Raw genomic sequence first — 20,267 nt, forward strand, 5'->3', positions numbered from 1 at the left:
TGCATAGTACGATATCTTGACAATGTCTGGATTATTCTCAGTAATTCTAGTTTTGTTCTTGTATATTTTTTCAAGCTTTAACAATAAGTTATGTGTCAACACAGGCTATTGTCTGACAATAAAAATACGAAAATTAATCTGGTGTGTTTTTTTTTTTTTATCAGTCCCACATTGATTTTCACTGACAAGAAAGAAGACGAGTTAAATTCAAGTCTTACAAATGCCTGCAAAGGGTCTATGAGAGTGTGTATTGTGATGAACTTCTCGTGCCTGTCTGGTAGTGACTCACGGTAGTATTTTTGGATCTAAGCGCTTGTCAGTAGCTCAGATTGGTCTGAGATGTTACACAGCTGCAACCCTACCAAGCGTCCCTCTCACATGCTTGTGTATCATACTTAATTAATCCCTTGCTTCAACATACAGATAGGAAGGGATCAGGGACCAATATATAGCTCAATAAGGATCCAAGTGTAGCCTGAGTCCTCAGTTCTTAGGCTGTTGAACATTAACTTAGTAGTTAAACTTGCAGAAGGGAACATACTGAAAAACAGAAAAGGAATCTTTCAAACTTGTAAAGGCACTTTTACATGTATGAATCTTTGGAAAGGGGTTGCACTCTCAGCAACCTCCCCAAAATACTATTCTGTTGCCCCACTATATCAACACTGCTTGAATAGGACTTAAATCAGATACTTTTACAGGATCATCTAAAGAGCTTGGCTATTACTCTATGCATGTGAACGCTTTTATTGGAAAGATTCTTCATTCTACTGCCTCTGTGTACATTTTGAGTCTGACATGTTCTTCCCTTGTCCTACTACTACTAAAATGTTACTGCAGACAACTATGCAGGTGATAATTCACCTGCATAGTTGAACAAATACATATTTACTCTTTTCTTCACTACAGTCAGTTCTGCATCCACAAGTGGTTTTTGCTCACATGAATCATGCTCTAACATTAAATCCTCCTCATCAGTTAAAGATGTTATTGACAGAAATGTCTTCTTTTGTGCATTATTGTGAATAATGAGAAAACATTAGTATTAGTACAAAGGTTTTAATATTCAATACAAATAAACTACAAAAAACTTGTATTGAGTTGGCAGTTACAACTCTGCCACCACCTGCTGGTCATCTTAGAACATGATATTTTGTCAGGAATATTTACAGAGCGTTTACAAGGAACATAACTTACTTAAAAAAAAAAAAATACGTAACCAAATATACAGGATCTTGAGAAATGAAACAGCATATTGACCCAAATATGAAATCCATCATCCTTGTCAAAAATGTCACCAGATGTAGAAAGAGTTGGGATAGTTAAACCAGGTCTACATGATTCCCGGAGGCTGTACCTTCCCTGCTATCTTCTTGGAGCACTCCAGCAAAGCATTGTGGATATCTTTGGCACAGGAGATCTGAGACTTGATCATGCCGAGGTATTGGGCATAAGACATGGACTCTGTCTGCACTGTGTCCGGCTTGGTGGCTGTTGGGACCAGGTTGGGTGAATGTTTGGCGCTGTCAATGCTCTGGGAGAGGCACTCATATGCCAGCCGCTACACAGAGGAGACAAGACGTGAGTATATGTGGTATACTTTAAGTGTAGATACAGTATATGTAGCGTGTGCAGTGGTGGAATGTAAAGAAGTACATTTACTCAAGTACTGTACTTAAGTAAACATTCAATGTACTTACTTGAGTGTTTCCATTTTATGCAACTATATATATATATATATATATATATATATATATATATATATATATATATATATATATACATATATATACACACACAGCATACATATACACTTACATATACATACATATATACATACACATACACACATACATATATCATACACATACATATATATATATATATATATATATATACACACACATACATATACATACATATATATATATACATATATACACACACATACATATATATATATATATACACACATACATATATATATACATATATATATATATATATATATATACACACACATATATATATACACACATATATATACACATATACATATATATATATACATATATATATATATACACATATATATATATATATATATATATATATATATATACACATACACATATATATATATATATATATACATATACACACACACACACACACACACACAACTACATCTCAGAGGTAAATATTGTACTTTTCACTCCACTACATTTGTCTGACAGCTAGTTACTTTTCAGATTACAGTTTTTCATCCTCTTACTGTCCAGTAAAAGACATGTATCTTCCGATGCGTTGATTTTGGATGTTTGTGATAAACTGAAGGATTAGGTGTTGCTTTATGTGTTGAGAAAATTTGCCTACTTCTTAAGCTGCATACATTTAAAACCCTCTTGGATCTGCTGTAAAATGCATTGTCACAAAGCTGAGCTCATTGTAATTACAATAAAGCTGAGACACTTTTTAGAGATACGTGGTTCTCACAGGACACCGACGGTACAAACATATATTTTATAGAATATGATGCATCGTTTAGATTAAACTACCCAACAGCATATAAATGAGTTGGCAAAACCTTAAACATCTACAGAAGTACAATACAACATGCACATTCTTCAAATGACTGTCTCATTTATTTCCAATCTTATCTTCATGCAGTATGCACAGTGTGTTGTGGCTCCACTGTATACATTACTACCTTCGTCAATACTCCAAAGCAATGCTCTATTCCACTACATTCATTCAAAAGCTTTTCCAATGCTCCTTGTACGGTGGGTTGGAAGTGTCTTATAGGATAGTGACTCACTCCTCTCAACAATTTAATGTCAAGGCTTTTACAGGATTGAGCTTTCTTTATTTTCATATTTACAAAAACAGAAACAATATATTGAACAGCTGATCTATAAGATCTAAAGAAAGTTAAAAAAAAAAATAAGGGAGGGAACTTCCTTTATATCAGCTGTGGTGACCAATAAACGCCAGTACATATCAGTCCAATATGTTGGTTATGTGTGTATTTATGGAAGTCTTACCAAACACAGCTCCAGTTGATCGCAAAGGGCATAAAACTCCTCTAGGCTCTTGTCAAAGCGCTGAACAGAGGTGTCGCTGCTTTTGCTAAACCGGAAGAAACAAAAGACACATTCAAAAATCTGACAGAAACATTCTTCTTTCTTCAGGACCATTGCAGTAACCCCCCAACCAATCAACTTACATGCCGTTGTCAATTGTAGTGTTATGGGCCAAATTCAGGGACGCAATCTTCATTACATTCTGAAAGTGACAAATAAAGCGATATGTTTAAAGCACACTGCTGCATATATTTAATGCTTTTGTGAAACAACTATATTTAAATTCGTTAAACAAACTTTAGCTAACGGTAATTGTGATCCCCTATTTTGGGCATTTTCGGTTGTGAAAAGTGTGTTTCCTGTTGTAGCTAGATGCCGCACAATTACCTGCAGACTCTCCTTCAGCTGTGGAATAAGCATTTTAAATCTATGAACTGGGTCAAAGTCTTGCTGTTGGCTCAATTGCTGCTGTTGCTGTTGTTGTTGTTGTTGTTGTTGTTGTTGTTGTTGTTGTTGTAATGAAGAAGGCTGTTGTAATCCGGGCTGAGACATCGGCCCGCCGGGCTGCTGCTGCTGAGACGCCATCTTGAAAAGCGGCTACGATGTACAGTCCGGAAAAAGAGTAACATATCCTGTTCGTCATTTTTCAAAATAAAGGCGTTTCTTGAACGACATAACTTTCAAAAATGAATATTGTGCGAGTGCCAGTAAACACACCGCCCTCTGCTGACTAATACGGCACCACATGATAGAACCAAATTGGTTCCCATTATACCTCGTTTCTTTGTACTACTACCCACTTGTACATTAATGTGTCGTGTATTCATACATTTGCTATAGGCCTATGTGTTGCATGTAGGGGCTATCACTGCTTTTCATTGTACTGTAATTACAATAAAGCTGAGACAGGTATGTTTCATCGATAAACAGTATATACACTGTACACTATATACAATAATAGTTTTGAATTTGATCAATTACAAATATTCTAGTCGTGTAGGCACATCAAGAAGGCATGCTTTTTTGTATATTTATATGGTACAAATAGGGCCAAACTTTCATTTGACTTTAGGTTTAGTTATTGAATAAATACATTTGTTTATGTTGAATATTTTTTAAGATCGTTCTGTAAAGTGTGTGGGCCTACTTTTCGTGTAAATAGTTTAGTGGTAAAATACTAAACTAACTACTAAACTATTATTTTAAATTCAGGACTGTGGCTGTAAATATATATTTTTTTATTATATGTTTTAAATAATGATAAGTTCATACTTCTGTAACCATTACTTAATGTATTAAACAATTCAGAGGTTCCTATATTATTGAACGTTTTCTTCGTTCAAGTACTATGGTTTGTTTTTCATAAAGTATTTAATTTTGTTTTGTGTGGTTGTTGGCGGTTTTCTCGCTGGTTTCTTGAAGGCAGCAGCAGCAGCAACAGCGCAGTAGCGGAGGAGGGAGGGCCCTGCAGCCGCTCTTCTCTGGCAGAAACCCCGTAGTGCAGCACAGCAACGCCATTCGATAACTGCAACAGTGTCCAAAATGGCAGGAGCTGATGGAGACGACTCTCTCTACCCTATCGCCGTTCTCATTGATGAGCTGCGAAATGAGGATGTCCAGGTAGTAACTCTAGTTTCAACTTTCATCTTTATTTGTATTGTTCCGTAAAACGAGGCCATTTTGACGCATTTCAGTAGCACATCTGATCACCAGTTAGCTAACTAGCACATATGTAAGCTAACGTTCCCGGCCAAGGCCTATCGGGAGTATCTTCCTGGCGCACCCTGCTTTGCCTGTCTAGCTAGCTAGCTGGTTTCTGTCATGATTTACGACGTAAATTGTTAATCTGGAGAAACAGTTAATGAAATGCTAGGGGCTTATATTATTCGAAATGTAGGTAATACAATAGTATTAACGTTACCAGTAGTCTGCAAGACAAGCTAAGCAGGTCATTGGTTTAAATCACAACAGCAGGCCGTTCAAGGCCGCAGTGGGTAGAGAGGCACTGTTGTTAGCCTGTTTGTCCCTTGCCAATGAATGTAAAGCTATCCTTTCGATTCAGGTAAATCCTACTTGGGTTAACTAACGCTAGGTATAGTGAGGCGTAACGTTAATCATTGACATTGTTTTATATTAAATGTGCTTACACTTTATTATGAACGAGTCACTAGTGAATGTCCATTTTGTGTACAGTTACGACTGAACAGCATCAAGAAGCTGTCCACTATTGCTCTGGCCCTTGGTGTTGAGAGGACTCGCACTGAACTCCTTCCTTTTCTCACAGGTAATAAAGTAATTCATTTTACCGTTAAAATCACCTGAGCAGTTATGACCTGTTTTTAGCGGTCCTCACATTAAGAAATGCTGAATGAGTTGTACTTTAAAATCAGTCATATTTATTACAAAAGTAAGTTTTCATTTTCCTTAGTATGGTAGGTGAATACAATAAACATTAAAAAGAGATTAATAACTAACTAAAATAACGTACAATATAACTGTTTAAGAAAGGGGAAAGAAGGAAGGCTGTACGATTTAGTGCAGGGTGTGCAAACATTTTAATCGGGGGATGTGCAAAGGCTTAAGGCCAGTTTATGCTTCTGCGTTGAATCAACGTAGCGAGAGGACGTGCACCTCTCGAAAAATGTAACTACATGTCACAGCGACGCACGTTGCTCAGCCTTTCTTGGTAGCGTTGCATTTCCCTCCGACTCATTTCCTGGTTCTCCTTCTCCATAAACAACATGAAATCAAGGAGAGGGTTAACTTTTCCTGCTTCAGATTTCCCACCGTGGTCAGAAAACACAGGGAGACACTTTGTTTCTCTCACTATGACTCTAGAGTCGGTACTCACTCCGAAGCTAATCGTCACTCTCTCACTTCACCCTCGTTCTAACACACTCCCCCCACACGCACACACCAGCGCACAAGTATAAACATCAGGCTAGGGCGAAAGCTCTGCGTGGAGCCTCCACAGAACCATAAAACAGGCTTCATAGTATGTATAATATGTGCAATGGTCATGGGTAAGGTCCAGGATGGGCGTTAATTAAATGTAGGTGGGGGGTTAAGAGTCTGTCAGAGACTGTTGGTGGGGGTTCCCGGTCCTTGTTGAGGCCCACTGCAGTCGGGAAGAAACTGTTCTTATGGCGTGAGGTTTTGGTCCTGATGCTGCAACCTCCTGCCAGAGGGGAGTTGTTAAAAAAAAAAGTTTGTTTCCAGGGTGGGAGGAATCTGCCACAATAAACCACTCCAATAACTGTCAGTGGTTTTGTTACATTTTGAGACGTGAATATATCAATCACACCTTTTTCACAAGTCTTTCTGTATTTCTTTAGACACCATCTATGACGAAGATGAGGTCCTCTTGGCTTTGGCTGAGCAGCTTGGCAATTTCACTATGTTGGTGGGAGGGCCAGAATACGTCCACTGTCTCTTGGTAAGTCACTGGAGAGTTGATTTAGATATCAGGCTGTGGCTTGCAGACATTACATGTTTTTATGATGAATTAATTCCTGGATTTGGTCTCTTCATTTGTTGATTAAAAGATAACCAAAAGGCTGCATTATTTTTAATTAATGGACATTTATGAAATCACTTGACTTTCTAGCTTAGTGAAATAAACAGTTTAAACCCTTGCCTATTTGGATTTTTATACTAAGGGTTTTCACCTGAACACAGACCAGAACCTTTAGATTGCTTAAACTAAAAATAGTTTGAAAGATTGGTGTGTTTTGATATTGCCTTCTACCTTTTTATATACATTAGAAATATATAATACTGTATACACATCCATCATAACGAAAACATTAACCTTCTCTAACCTTATTCCTTCTTGATCCACAGCCTCCTCTGGAGAGCCTAGCTACGGTCGAGGAGACAGTAGTCAGAGATAAAGCTGTGGAGTCTCTGCGGAAGATCTCACAGGAACACTCTCCAGTTGACCTGGAGGTCCATTTTGAGCCTTTGGTCAAGCGGCTGGCCAGTGGTGACTGGTTCACTTCTCGCACATCTGCCTGTGGCCTCTTTAGCGTCTGTTATCCCCGTGTCTCCAGCACTGTCAAGGCTGAGATCCGCCAGTAAGTGGCTTCTTAACAAGGAGAAACACTTTTTAGAGTGCACTCAATCCTTATTTGCAGTTGTGTACAATAAATTACCTGCCTAATGTCATGTCATACATAATGTATACCTGAGGTGTTTTAGGCTTCTAACCAAGTTTGGTTAGTCAGTTTTTTTCTAATAAAATGTTTGCGGTTATCTCTAGGCATTTTCGCACCTTGTGCTCAGATGACACTCCTATGGTGCGTCGTGCTGCAGCATCTAAACTGGGGGAGTTTGCCAAAGTCCTGGAGCTGGATTATGTAAAAAGTGACATAATTTCCCTCTTCACTGCTTTGGCCTCTGATGAGCAGGTATGACCACTCGTCTTCCTTCTCCTCAACCTAAACTGCTGTTGCATTCTGTGTTCTGCAGTACCCTCTGAAAAACCCAGGGATGGCTAAACAGATCCATTATTTTTTTCCACCAGGACTCAGTGAGGCTGCTTGCCGTGGAGGCTTGTGTCAGCATTGCTACTCTGCTGCCTCAAGAGGATCTTGAGACCCTGGTGATGCCAACCCTGCGCCAGGCTGCAGAAGACAAATCCTGGAGGGTCCGCTACATGGTGGCCGACAAGTTCTCTGAGGTAAGCAGCCGATTTATTTCCTTTTTTCCACTCTTGTTGACATCCTGGTTAAATGTAGAATTGGCAAAAAATGTCAATTGAGAATCAATTGACATGTTTAGAGTTGACTTCAAGTTGTCCAGTTAAGAATCATTTAGCGCAAACAAAGGCCTATTGCCATGATTATTTTCCAGGGTGCACGCATGTTCCAAGTTAGAGAGGAAGTTATGATTAAAAGCGTAAAATAAGATCAGATAGACTATTTTTATCCATCTATATACAGTACATGGAATGAAATAGTCTCCCTGGTCCCAGTTCAAAAACAACAAAGTTTTTTTTTTTTTTTTGTTATATAAATGTGTGGTTTTGATGTTGTGCATGTTCTTTTCGGGAAATTTCAAGATTATTGCTGAATAGAACAAATCAGATTTTCGGATTTTTTTTTATATAGATCAAGACAGTTGGCATGCACATTTGGGAGTGGGACAAACTAAAACTGACAACTCTTATGAATAGGCATAACATGCATTAACTGGAGCACATCATACAACACTCTCCTGTATGCAACACTTTTTTTTTCTTTCTTTTTTTTATACATTTGTTTACATTAGCTTTGTCTTGAAAGCTGTCATTTTTCACCTTTTTGACAGAGTAAAGCTTCCTATTCCTTTTATAATCATGTGGTATGCTGGGAAAAGCATGTCCAAGACCCATTTCTGAACTGGATCCACAGATTAAGTTGATTTGATTAAATTGTTACCTGACTGTGGGTTTGACTAAAAACATTTCCCAAAAGGGGATGGATAACATAGATGAGGACTGATAATCTATTCAGAGGTTATTAAAAGTCCTTAATGGCCATCCCTCCACCTGGACAGCACTTAGATGAAACTCAAGTTTATCCAATCTTCTTAGTTCATTCTGAAAATATTTACCAAATAATTATATTTTATATTTCTGATCTTTTGTAGGTTAATATAATTTTAAGCCAACAGTTTGCACTGTTTTTTTGTGAAATCTTTATTAAAGCGCCCATATTATGCTAATTTTCAGGTTCATAATTGTATTTTGAGGTCTCGTAAATAAGAGCCTTTTATTTCGCCATTGACGAATTGTTTGTTTAAATATCACAACACATGTCCATAAGATTAACGGGAACCTGTGGTTACCTGTCTTTTCGGAGTTAAACTCCACAAGCGCCTGCCAGCTTGAGAACCTTGCTGGCCGGCCGCCCGTCACACACTCACGGCCACAGCGCAGCAGGCAGAGGCAGGGGAGAGAGAGATACCCGTTTCTCTTTGGGAGACTTGTTTAAATTATGACAGACTATACATTAGATTTAGTATTTAGTTCATAAATTTTTTTGGTGTATTTGTTTTCTGATTTTATTAGAAGTTGAGTTTCAGTCTGTATCATATTGGTAGTATAGCCACTAGCACGTGTCGCACAGTGCTTGCTAGGGGGTGTCACGATACCAAAAATTCAGTAGTCGGTGCCAATACCAGTAAAATAACACGATTCTCGATGCCGATTTCGATACCACGATAACAAAAAGATTTTCTTTTTTTTAGTGTGCGCCCCATATACCGAGGCTCAGTCCTTGTAGCGGCGGCCGTGGGTTCGGTTCCAACCTGCGGATCCATCCGTGTCTTTTTGTATTGATATTTTCCCCACATGCTTATTTGGATATTGAGACATGTTGATTTCCCTCTGAATGTAGCTCCAGAAAGCAGTGGGACCAGAGATCACCAAGAACGATCTGGTCCCTGCCTTCCAGAATCTTCTGAAGGACTGTGAAGCTGAGGTCCGTGCTGCCGCAGCCAACAAAGTCAAAGGTCAGTACATGAATACACAGTAATTAAAGCCTTAATAGAGAGACTTGCTGAAAAAATTAAATTGCGTGGGTTCAACTCAGAACATGTTTCAGCTCCTCTTCCAGTCAAGTTTTATTGATGGTGTACTTTTCTTTTTGTTAGAATTCTGTGAGAACCTCCCAGAGGACAATCGTGAGCAAATCATCATGACGCACATTCTGCCCTGTGTCAAGGTAAAAAAAAAAAAAAAAAAACTTTTCTGTATGCCATGTTTCTCTGCTGCTTCGTTATTAAGCATGGAAAAGGACTAGAGGCTTATCTTTTTATAGTCTTCCCCAAAGAGGTCTTATTTTGTTAATGTTGGTCATTATTCCTTTTGATACTGACAATACTTTATTTACCAACTCAATTGCTGATATCTCCAGTGTGATGGTTAGTCAAACAGGGAAAGCAACAGATGTTTTCACACCAAGTTTAACAGCATTATATGAACCACTGATACAGATAAGTACACTAAAAGTGTGTACACTAAAATGTTTATTATACAATTGTCAGTTGCATAGATAACGGTGTTGTCATGACTAGAAGTACAGTAGGTTTAGCCATAAAGCTATTTTTAAAAAGTTTTCTCTTCCAGTTGTGGTAAAATTGGGGTTTTGTTAACAAGCTGTATATTGCTTGACCTACTAGACTTTATTTCCCCAGATCTAAGTAGAGTCAAATATTTAAACTGGCCAAAAATATGTATTGGAACCAAGTTTTAAACAAAAATCCTTGAACAAGATTTTTGATTAAACATTACATTGGCAAATTTTCAGGAGTATAAATATTTCCACCACTTTAGATTTATGACCTGTGTGTTTGCTTTGATGCTCTTGATTTGAGTTAACTATCAAACCCAATCAAGTAGGCAGCATTCACTTACACACACTAAAGAGAGGAGAGATGGTCTGACTACAACCTGTAGGGACAGCAGACATTTATGGCGTTTTTCCATTACATAGTACCTGCTCGCCTCGACTCTACTCACCTTTTTTGGTTTTCCATTACGAAAAAAAGTCCCTGGTACCTGCTAACAGGTACTTTTTTTTAATTAATTTTTTTAGTATTACCTCCATTGAGGTTCCAAGCAAGCTGAGGCGATACCAAAAGGTGACGTGAAAACCTGCAGACTACTGATTGGTGAGAGAGAATCGTCACTAATCACTGCGTCATCATTGCTAGCAACAGACGGGGGATGTCCTGAACAAAACCACAATTTTTAAATAGTTTAGCCAGCGGTGTCTTGCTTTTTGCTGCCTCCAGCTTCTTTTGAAACAAAATTTTTCTTCTGGCTGTGGCAACAGCCACATGCCGAGAGTCAAAAACAAACACACCTTCGACGTTCTGTGTGTGTATGTCGCGTTAGGAGGACAGGACACTATGGTAGAGTCAAGCAGGTACCATGTAATGGAAAAACGCCATTAGATATCCAAAGATGCATAACCCTAACCATAAATGGCTGTTAAGGGGCCATGTTATGTGGGGCTTTTGCAAAAGACAACGATTAGACATTATGCTGTGTGCCAGTGTATGCTGTGTGCCACTGATTTTGAACAGCAGGTGGCACTGTTGTTTTTTTGTTCAATAATTTCAGTCTTAGTGCTACTGATCAAAAAATCTTATGTCATTGCCAGTGTTTTAAATTACTAATGGTCTTAGTACAGTACAAGCTAGACCTGCATTGAAATTCCATAATCTATAGATTATGGTTTGTGAAATGTACAGATGTCAAAGGGTCATTGTGCTAATCCTGTTAACATATTAACTGCGGAACAAGGATATAAATTTAGTAACAAACATTAACTGTGGAACAAGACTATGCATACAGGTAGCAACAAACCAGTCCTGCAATTCTTTAGTACTTATTCTTTCTACTAAAAGCTTCATGTAGTATTTGTTTTATATAATCAATCAGATCAGTGAGCAATTAAAAAATTAAAAATAAAAATAATTTCTGTGCCCCGTAGTTATATTAAGCTATTTCTTTTTGTCTACATCATATTTAAAGTTATTCCACCTACAGTAGTTAACTACAGTGACTGTTGTCTGCACTAGTATTACGTCCACTTTGCTGCATATTTACACAAAAGACGATTATAGCCTCCCTCCCTCTAGTGTGTTGTAAATATGACCCATAGCAGTAGTGTTGTTTATTTACGTACCTTCTGTCTTAACTATTTGTTTGTGCTGATCTCTCGGTCTCCTGTGTGTCCCTTCTCTCCCCAGGAACTTGTTTCAGACACCAACCAGCATGTGAAGTCAGCCCTGGCCTCAGTCATAATGGGTCTTTCGACCATCCTGGGCAAGGACAACACAATAGAGCACTTACTGCCTCTCTTCCTGGCTCAGCTCAAGGACGAGGTAAAGGAAATGCAGACTCGTAATCGTGGGCCTCAATTTTTTCTTTTATATTTTACACAGCTGGCTTTGGAAATCCTTAAGGCAGTGCTTAGTTTGGTAACATTCACAACAAAAGCTTCCCGTGAAGTGAAATTCTACCAACTTCTTTGGCCTTTAGCGATCAACATATCTGAGACAGGGTGAAGCCACTTAGCTGCAGCCACTAGATGTACCTTGCTGCCACCTGGCTGGGTAGGAAGATGATTCATGCAGTTGGTAGCTAGACTGAGACCTTACAATTAGATGTCTGAATTGCTGTGTCTGGAGTAAAGCATAATGAAAAGCTGGACTCCGTGCAACTAGATAAGTTATTGCTAGATGCATTTAGTGGCTGAAGTAGATTGAGCAAGGCTACGGTTCCAGCTGGTCATAATTGGACACGTCCTTTTATCAGTCTGTCTTCTTTGCATTTCAGTTATTTTTGTAAATGTCAGTATTAGACATACCTTTTTGAAATTATTTGATTTGACATTGTAGGTCAATGTGTTCTACAGTATGAGTCTGCATAAAGTTATAATGGGCTGGGTTTTAGAGGATGAATGTACGAGGAGCGTCATCAGCTAATTTAACTGGTTAATCTAGAACAACATCTTGTCCCTGAATACATTCCATGACATTTAATTAGGATATTGAGATTGGACAGGCGTTTGGCAGGTCAGTCACAGATGTATATAAATGTTTTGGAAGGCTTGATGCTGTCAGTTCTTTCACTGCTTTCTTTAGTCCTATTTAAAGATGGCCCCATTTCCTTACAGCACAAACGCAAGACCAAGAATGTCTAATTAGATTTATGTCCAAACTGACAGCTTTGACTTGCAAATTTCAATAATTCAAGGTGCTGAGGACAATTAAAAGGGAGCAAGATGGAGAATGTTCTGCAGACGTGCTTTCATTTAAAAGCTGAATTATTTCAAATTGTTACTGTGCCTAATCTGGCTACTTCTTGGTTCCTACTTAGTTAACTAGCCTGACAGAGTGTAAAATAATTGTGCAGTTTAGTGCTTCTGTTTTTTTGGAATATGTGAATACATTTCTTTTTAACTGTTCCAGTTTTTAATATCCTGTCCAAATGTTGTGTTAAAGCATATTTCCATTTAAGGCTCTTTTTATATAAACATTAGGCCTATGTTACATTATCTAGACAAAACTACTTGGACATTCATTTTGTTTATAGTGACTACAGTGGCTTGGCCTGAGACAAGCACTTTGGAGAGAGTAAAACAATGCTAGCGCTGTTCAATATAGCGCTAAAAAAAAACTTTAAAATTTAGATAATGGTATATCGGGTTTATGGGTTGAATAGGATTTGTAAAGCCACAATAGGCAAGTGTCCCTCCCAATAATTTGGGTCCCTTAGTTGCAACCCTGTGTTTGGTTCGTTGGTGGAAAAGTGAAGTTGAAATGACAAGGGTCCCATCCTATTAGATTTGACTTTGAATGAGAGGCAGCATTGCAAGACCTTCAAAACAAGCCTGGTAAAACATAAGAGGTGCTACATTCGTCTTGGATTCTGTCTATAATGAACAAACGTTCGCAAAACTTATATATTCAATATAACTTATAACCAGCCAGTATAACTTTTGAGGAGACTGTAGACGGAGTTGTTGCTAACATGTTGCAACCCCCCTAAAGTACATACAGATTAGGGCTGGGCAATATATCAATCGTAATATATTAAGTGTTGTCTTCTCCTGTTTTTGAAGGCTGCATTAGAGTAAAGTGATGTAGTTTTCTGAGCTTAGCAGACTGTTCTAGCTGTTCTATTATTTGCCTTTACACACTTTGTCATTAAATCGATATTTCTGATTATTATTTATCAAAAATCTTGTGTAAATATTTTGTAAAAGCGCCAATTGTCAATCCTACAATATCGGCGCAATATCGACATCAAGGTATTTAGTCAATATCATATTTGATTTTCTACATATCGCCCAGCCTTAACACAGATCCTAATAACCCTTCTTTTAGACCCGTTGTCTCTGTTAATTCCAATGGCACTTGAAATGCAGACTTGTCTTTTTATGATTCGTTTAATATCTAAATACTTTGTTGTAATGAAAGCGTGCTGCCATAAGCTTTACTTGCTCATCCTTATAATTCTTCTGTCACAGTGCCCTGAGGTGCGTCTCAACATCATCTCCAACCTAGACTGTGTGAACGAGGTGATTGGCATCCGTCAGCTCTCCCAGTCACTGCTGCCGGCCATTGTGGAGCTGGCGGAGGATGCAAAGTGGAGGGTCCGCCTCGCCATCATAGAGTACATGCCCCTGTTGGCAGGACAGCTGGTGAGTCATTGAGTCTAGGAACACAGCTGAAACCCATGTAGAATACGTTTTTAAAGATCTTTTTAATTAGTACCATGTGTAGAACCAGAAATATTAGCAACGTGCAGACAATCGGGCCTGATTTGTCTGTATACATCAGGAAAGCGCTCTAATTGCACTGTGTCCATGTTTTCTCAGGGAGTGGAATTCTTTGATGAGAAGCTCAACACCCTTTGTATGGCCTGGCTTATTGACCACGGTAAGGCACTTTAATGGGTTAAAGTTTTCCATGGCGTTATGTCAGATATTAACAAATTGTTTGACATGGCAGGCAGAACATGCATTTTACAAGTGGTTGCTTAAACAGAAATGCTTACGTAGGCAGCTTCTTTGGCAATATTCTTGCAAATGTTGGCCTTGTTTTCTAGGTTTAAGTTCTTAAAACATTACCTCTCCAAAATCACTAAATTCCCAAACCAACTTCCTGGGGAAGGACCCCCAAATACATCTTTACACATTTTCCAGTTGTGATCATTTTACGCGCTTTGGCCCTTGGCACTCTTTAGCAGCCTGTGATCTTATAATGCGCTAGCCCTTTTTTTGAATGTCGCATACAACTCCTGCTACATCTGCTCATTTTCCATGACACACTTTGGCAGTGTTGCATTAGTTGTCAATACTTGCCTGAGCACAGCCAGTTGGCACACAGGTTTCGTCTTATCGCTCTGATGCTGTATTATTAGTGAGAAACTTGAAGGCTAAAGTAGGTGTGAGAAGTGGCAATCTGCAGCTCTCTGCTATCATGTGCATGCTAATAGAAGGCTGTGAATAAGAGGCCCTCTTCTTTCTAATGCCATGTACAGTATACTATTGCTATGAGTTTGGAAAGGGCAATGTGAAAGACAACTAACATCCTGTAGTAAAATGTTTTTGACAGATTGTCATCAGATCTTTGTGTCACTGGAGTCTAAATTTGTGTCCACGTGGGACAGTTTAGATACTGTTGCACTCTGGCATACTTTCATTATGTATTGCTTGACCTACTTAGTTTAACCTGCTTGTATACCACAACCTGCAATTCATGCGACGGATTTATACTGTCCTTAACAGAGTTGGAAATCACAGTTGGGTTACTGTGTGGCAGAGTTTATATCTGAGTTGGTTTGCCCTGGGCTCTACCCAGCAGTTTTAACTGTTGGGCAGAGACCATCATTCAATTCCTGGAAGAGCTGTGTTCCTGTAGAGCCACACAACACACACTGCTCCATTTCATAACCTGGAACATTGTCTTTTGCATAAACTCTTCATTCAGAGTATATAGTGTTCTCTTCACATCAAGTTATCTAATTAGAGACACACACTCATGCTCGCTATTGAGGACAAAGGGCCAGCTGGGTTACATCATTGGAATGCTGGTGTGTGTGTGTGTGGGGGGGGGGGGGGGGGGCTGGGGTTAGGGCTGTGCCACTCTTACGTAAGCCCTTCAAAGAAAGACGAGACTGCAGAAATCGGCCCAGAATCTTTTCCTCACTGACTATTACAAAGATCTGTTTGAATCATTTTAATATTTCACATGACTTACAAATGCCATGATTTCTGGTGTTTAATCTTACTGATACTTAGAGATACTTTCTCACAGTGTGCTTTACCTAGTATCTAACTATAAAATATGTTTCAAATATCTCGAACCGTTCATCCGATCTACTTCACACTTGACAGGTATATTTCTGGGTACCCAGTGACGCAGTACCGCAGTTTCAACACGCGACACGTTCAATATTGATGAACTTTTTGACCCGCATGCGCAAAAACGTCACACGTTCCGGCAATGTGAGTGAGGTAAATGTAGTAGTACAATGTTTTCCTCTTGAAGTAGAAGTACACAGTAAGTCAGTAGTGTTAGGGCTGTGACAGTATCGATTTTTTTTCTTTTTTCCTTAATGCGGTAAAGAAGCGACGTATCACCGCGATATGGCAGTTAACTGCAACCCCCCTCTTACGAGAGTAGCGCAAGTTAGATCGAGAATGGCAGCATGCCTTCAGTGAGTGACGTCAGGGCCTCCGTTTTGCTGTCATTTTTTTTTAAAGATTTTTTGGTGCTTTTCCCTTTATTTGAAAGTGGATAGACATGCAAGGAGAGGGGGGGGGTGACACGCAGCAAAGGGCAGCAGGTCGGATTCGACTTGTTGCTCTCTACCAATATAAGCTGCTCTGTTTTAGGCTACGAAACGTGCATGCAGGCTAATATTCCACTGTGCTGTATTGTCGGCATTAAGCTATAAGCAGAAGGAAACTCCGCTAGCTGCAAGGCTATTAATGTGACCTCAGCTAAGAACGGAGAAATGTCTTTGTCTTCCCTGCCGAGTATTATATTAAATGATTTCTGTAGAAATAATTCATAATAATCAGACACACAAAATAAATCCCCCAGATATTTAATGGTCCATCCTCTTGTGCAAAGCTGTGATGAGCAACTTATTTATTTTTTTACTCTATAATCTCTTGAATATAGGATAGAAGACAGTCTGAGGATAACTGAACAATTATTGTTTTCATTATATTTCATATCACACATCTGTTCTCCTGTAACTTTCACCAGCAAAAAAATGAAATCAAAAAAAATTGCAGTTATGATGTCATCACCACTGGTATTGCGGTCATGCAGTTATCATCACAGCCCTAAGTAGTATACAGTTAAGTTGCATATTAAGTGATTTGGGTCCTTCTGTAAGTAATTTTGGGGTACAGTGATTCTGAAGAAAGCTACAAACAGCAATACCACAGGCTCTAGTACTGATTAAGTCATTATAGACTTTGTAAGACGCTTCCATCATGAGTATAGTCTATGGGAAATAAGTCAAAATAATAATATAGCCTTATAACACAAATTTGCATCAAGCAGCTTTACTATTTGTAAAGCATACAAAGAATATGTGAGTAGAGCATGTCAGGAAGGACAATGATTAACATCCAGGTGCCGTCCAGCAGATAGGACCTGATTCACGTGATGATCTCTCCACCATGGAGACCTGGAAAGAGACAAAACTGGAGCGCACCGTTCACACAGAATGTTGTCACTGTAATTTTCTAGTGTATGCCATCCGTGAGGCGGCCACCTGTAACCTAATGAAGCTGGTGGAGAAGTTTGGAGCGGAGTGGGCTCAGAACACCATCGTGCCCAAAGTGCTGGGCATGGCCAACGACCCCAATTACCTGCACAGGATGACTACTCTATTCTGCATTAACGTGAGTCAACGGCACCATTTCATTAACTTGCTCTCATGTTTAGCGCCTTGGAGGTCTTTTGAAGGATTCAATGTCCATCGGTGTCAGTCTAAAACTGTATTAGTTCCTTTAAAAAAAGATGTCCATTATCTGTAAATGTCGTTGACTGTCTGTGACCATCTGTATTGTGCGTCTCAGGCTTTGTCCGAGGCATGTGGCCAGGACATCACCACTAAGCAGATGCTACCAGTGGTCCTCAAGATGTCCAATGACCAGGTGGCCAACGTACGCTTCAACGTGGCCAAATCCCTTCAGAAGATTGGCCCCGTCCTTGACAGCAAGTATGTTGTCTTTGTAATTTCAGCATCAGATGTTTTCTCTCCACAGTGACAGAAATGTGCTGTCACACTAAACACAAGAACCAGTTGAACAATTGACAATTTGTGTAATAATTCTCATCCTCTTTGTCCTAAAGTGCCCTTCAAACAGAAGTGAAGCCAGTGCTGGAGAAGCTGGCAACAGACACAGACATGGATGTCAAGTACTTTGCCCAGGAGGCTATCAGTGGTAAGCATTTATATCTTCTATCATTTATAGACTTTGAATGACATGAATAATATTTGAGATGTGTTTTGAAACTTATAAATCGAACAAAATCTTTTTCTTCCCTCCTTTTTAAACAGTTCTGGCCCTGGCATAACCAACCCAACATGGCTTAACCAGACAACCACCCAAGACAACAACGCAAACACTTTTACAAGATATTTATTGATGTTCAGGAACAACTGGTAACTGTATAGAGAAAGCTGTTAACAATTGTTTAATCTTTTATCCTTTTGTTAACTGTCCAATAGTAGACCATGTCTAGGCATAGCACAGGCTTCTTCATTAACCCTTCTCTTTGCTGTAAATGGGTGCTTTAACAAAGGCAGAGTGTGATGAAATTGCATTAAGTGGTGCATACGTACTAGCCAGGCATCGCTAGCCAGAACCCCTCTCACATTCCTCTTTTACATCCTTGGCCACTGTTGTACTTTAGTCAAAGTGGGTTGCAGCTTACCACATGTCTCTGTTCACTACGTAGCACCTAGGGTTGTGCTAGCTCTCCATACTGCTGCGCTTTTCTCCCAATGCTAGACTCAAACTTTGAGCAGCAGATGGTGCAGCAAGCTGTTTATTTTGCTGAGCTTCCTCCCATATCAGCCCTTTTCCCTGGGACACTGCTGTGGCTCTCCAGAGAAGTGATTGAAAAGTCTGTGCAGGGTACTAGGCTGTCTTTTCCCCACCACACCAAACCTGTTGTGCCCCCTAAATGCTTCACAGGATTGTTCTGTACAATGCTAGGACAAAGAAATAATGGGGTATCCATTACTGCATGTAATCTAATACACGATTGCATGTACCAATCAAATTCCAACTCCATCTACCAGACTCTCTTTGTTCTCTGCAGCAACACAGATTGAATTGGTCAAACGAATTAGCTCAGCCCACCCTCATAGGGACCAGCTCAGTCGTAAAGTGTTGCTCATAATTATCGCTCCTCCAAATCCTTAATGATTTTGTTGATGTACTAGGGTGGGAAGTAGTAGTCAGTTGTAACATTTCTGCAAGTTGTTTTCTGCATTACTCTTAATCTTTGTGCCAATGACTTTGATAAGCAGTGGTGTTTTCTTTTAGTATGCCTGGGTAAACTGTTCTCACCTGTCCTGTTCTATAAAGAGACAGGCATTGTTCCTTTTCTGTAAGGGACACTTTATTCCTTGGATGTTAATGGGATGGTAAAACTAAACTGACTACAGCTATCAGGGCTGTGGCATTAACAAATCCATAGCACTCCTTGTGTCCTAGAGCCACCCAGTTTTCCCTTAAATCTGTGCTAAGCCCTCCACTGTACAGGCAATTTAAAAGCATAAGGTCTGCAAACGTGAAGGGCCACCCAAGGATTCTTGCTTACAAATCTTTACACGATGGAGAACAAGTGCATGCTTTCAAAGAAAGTGGGATGGGGGACATGGAGATAGTGTACGTAAGGCTGCATAATGTTTTATTATGGGTTGGGGTGGTTATGGGCGGGTTGAATAAATGTATCGTCTGTGTTGATAAAAGAAACTTTTGTCTTTTCCTGAAGTACTCCCACTGTTCCCTTCTCCCCCCTCCTCTCATTTTGTTCTTGAATAAACCTTGATTGTTGATTGTCCTGTATCACGCAGACTGTGCTTTTATTTTGAATTCTCTCCACAATTGGGATTCTGTACTACTGTATCTTGATCTGAATAAAGTAACAAATGAACCGGTGTAGCCTGCTTTTATAAATAGTTGCTGCTCAAGCACAAAGGCTTCTTGGCACTGTAATTGATCATTTGCTACGTGATGGACAAGCAACAGGAAATGATCATCAAAACAACCACTAGATTACAATATAATGAATTTACTAGTGAATTGTCAGTGCTGACTAGGTGTATTTTTGATGATCAACAAGAAGATGCTTTAACATCATAGTTAAAATAGATCACTATATATTGCTAATATATTGTTTGACATGAGAGGGACAAACTATAAAAATGTCAAGGCTAACTAAAATCTGACATCCTGGATGTGAAGAAACTGCAGAGTTCATGTGACTAGTCAATGACATACTAACATTAATACTTTTTTATGATCAATAAAATCACTAAGTCAAATATATTGTATAAGAAAGAATTATATGTTGGCTACACTTACAAGTTCACCATACATTTTTACTTTGCCACAAGATGTGTAAATACAGCTGAAAAACATT

At 39.1% G+C, this 20,267-nt stretch overlaps 2 protein-coding genes across 2 annotated transcripts; one reads left to right on the forward strand and one right to left on the reverse strand.

Annotated features, from left to right (window-relative positions):
• Nucleotides 1-1,043: 1,043 nt before the first annotated feature.
• Nucleotides 1,044-3,690, reverse strand: med29 (mediator complex subunit 29). The gene is made up of 4 exons (XM_078246209.1): nt 3,471-3,690; nt 3,227-3,285; nt 3,045-3,129; nt 1,044-1,561 (listed from the first exon to the last, which is right to left on the reverse strand). The coding sequence occupies exons 1-4, from the start codon at nt 3,666-3,668 to the stop codon at nt 1,334-1,336; spliced, it is 570 nt and encodes a 189-aa protein (XP_078102335.1). The 5' UTR covers nt 3,669-3,690; the 3' UTR covers nt 1,044-1,333.
• Nucleotides 3,691-4,552: 862 nt separating this feature from the next.
• ppp2r1bb (protein phosphatase 2, regulatory subunit A, beta b) lies at nt 4,553-19,778 on the forward strand. Its single transcript, XM_078246210.1, has 15 exons — nt 4,553-4,703; nt 5,277-5,367; nt 6,419-6,519; nt 6,927-7,159; nt 7,345-7,492; nt 7,609-7,764; nt 9,464-9,578; nt 9,720-9,790; nt 11,826-11,960; nt 14,111-14,284; nt 14,462-14,522; nt 17,355-17,509; nt 17,687-17,829; nt 17,964-18,055; nt 18,172-19,778. The coding sequence occupies exons 1-15, from the start codon at nt 4,626-4,628 to the stop codon at nt 18,186-18,188; spliced, it is 1,770 nt and encodes a 589-aa protein (XP_078102336.1). The 5' UTR covers nt 4,553-4,625; the 3' UTR covers nt 18,189-19,778.
• The last annotated feature ends 489 nt before the right edge of the window (nt 19,779-20,267 follow it).

Source organism: Sander vitreus, chromosome 3 (assembly GCF_031162955.1).
Source record: "Sander vitreus isolate 19-12246 chromosome 3, sanVit1, whole genome shotgun sequence".
Classification (NCBI taxonomy): Eukaryota; Metazoa; Chordata; class Actinopteri; order Perciformes; family Percidae; genus Sander; species Sander vitreus.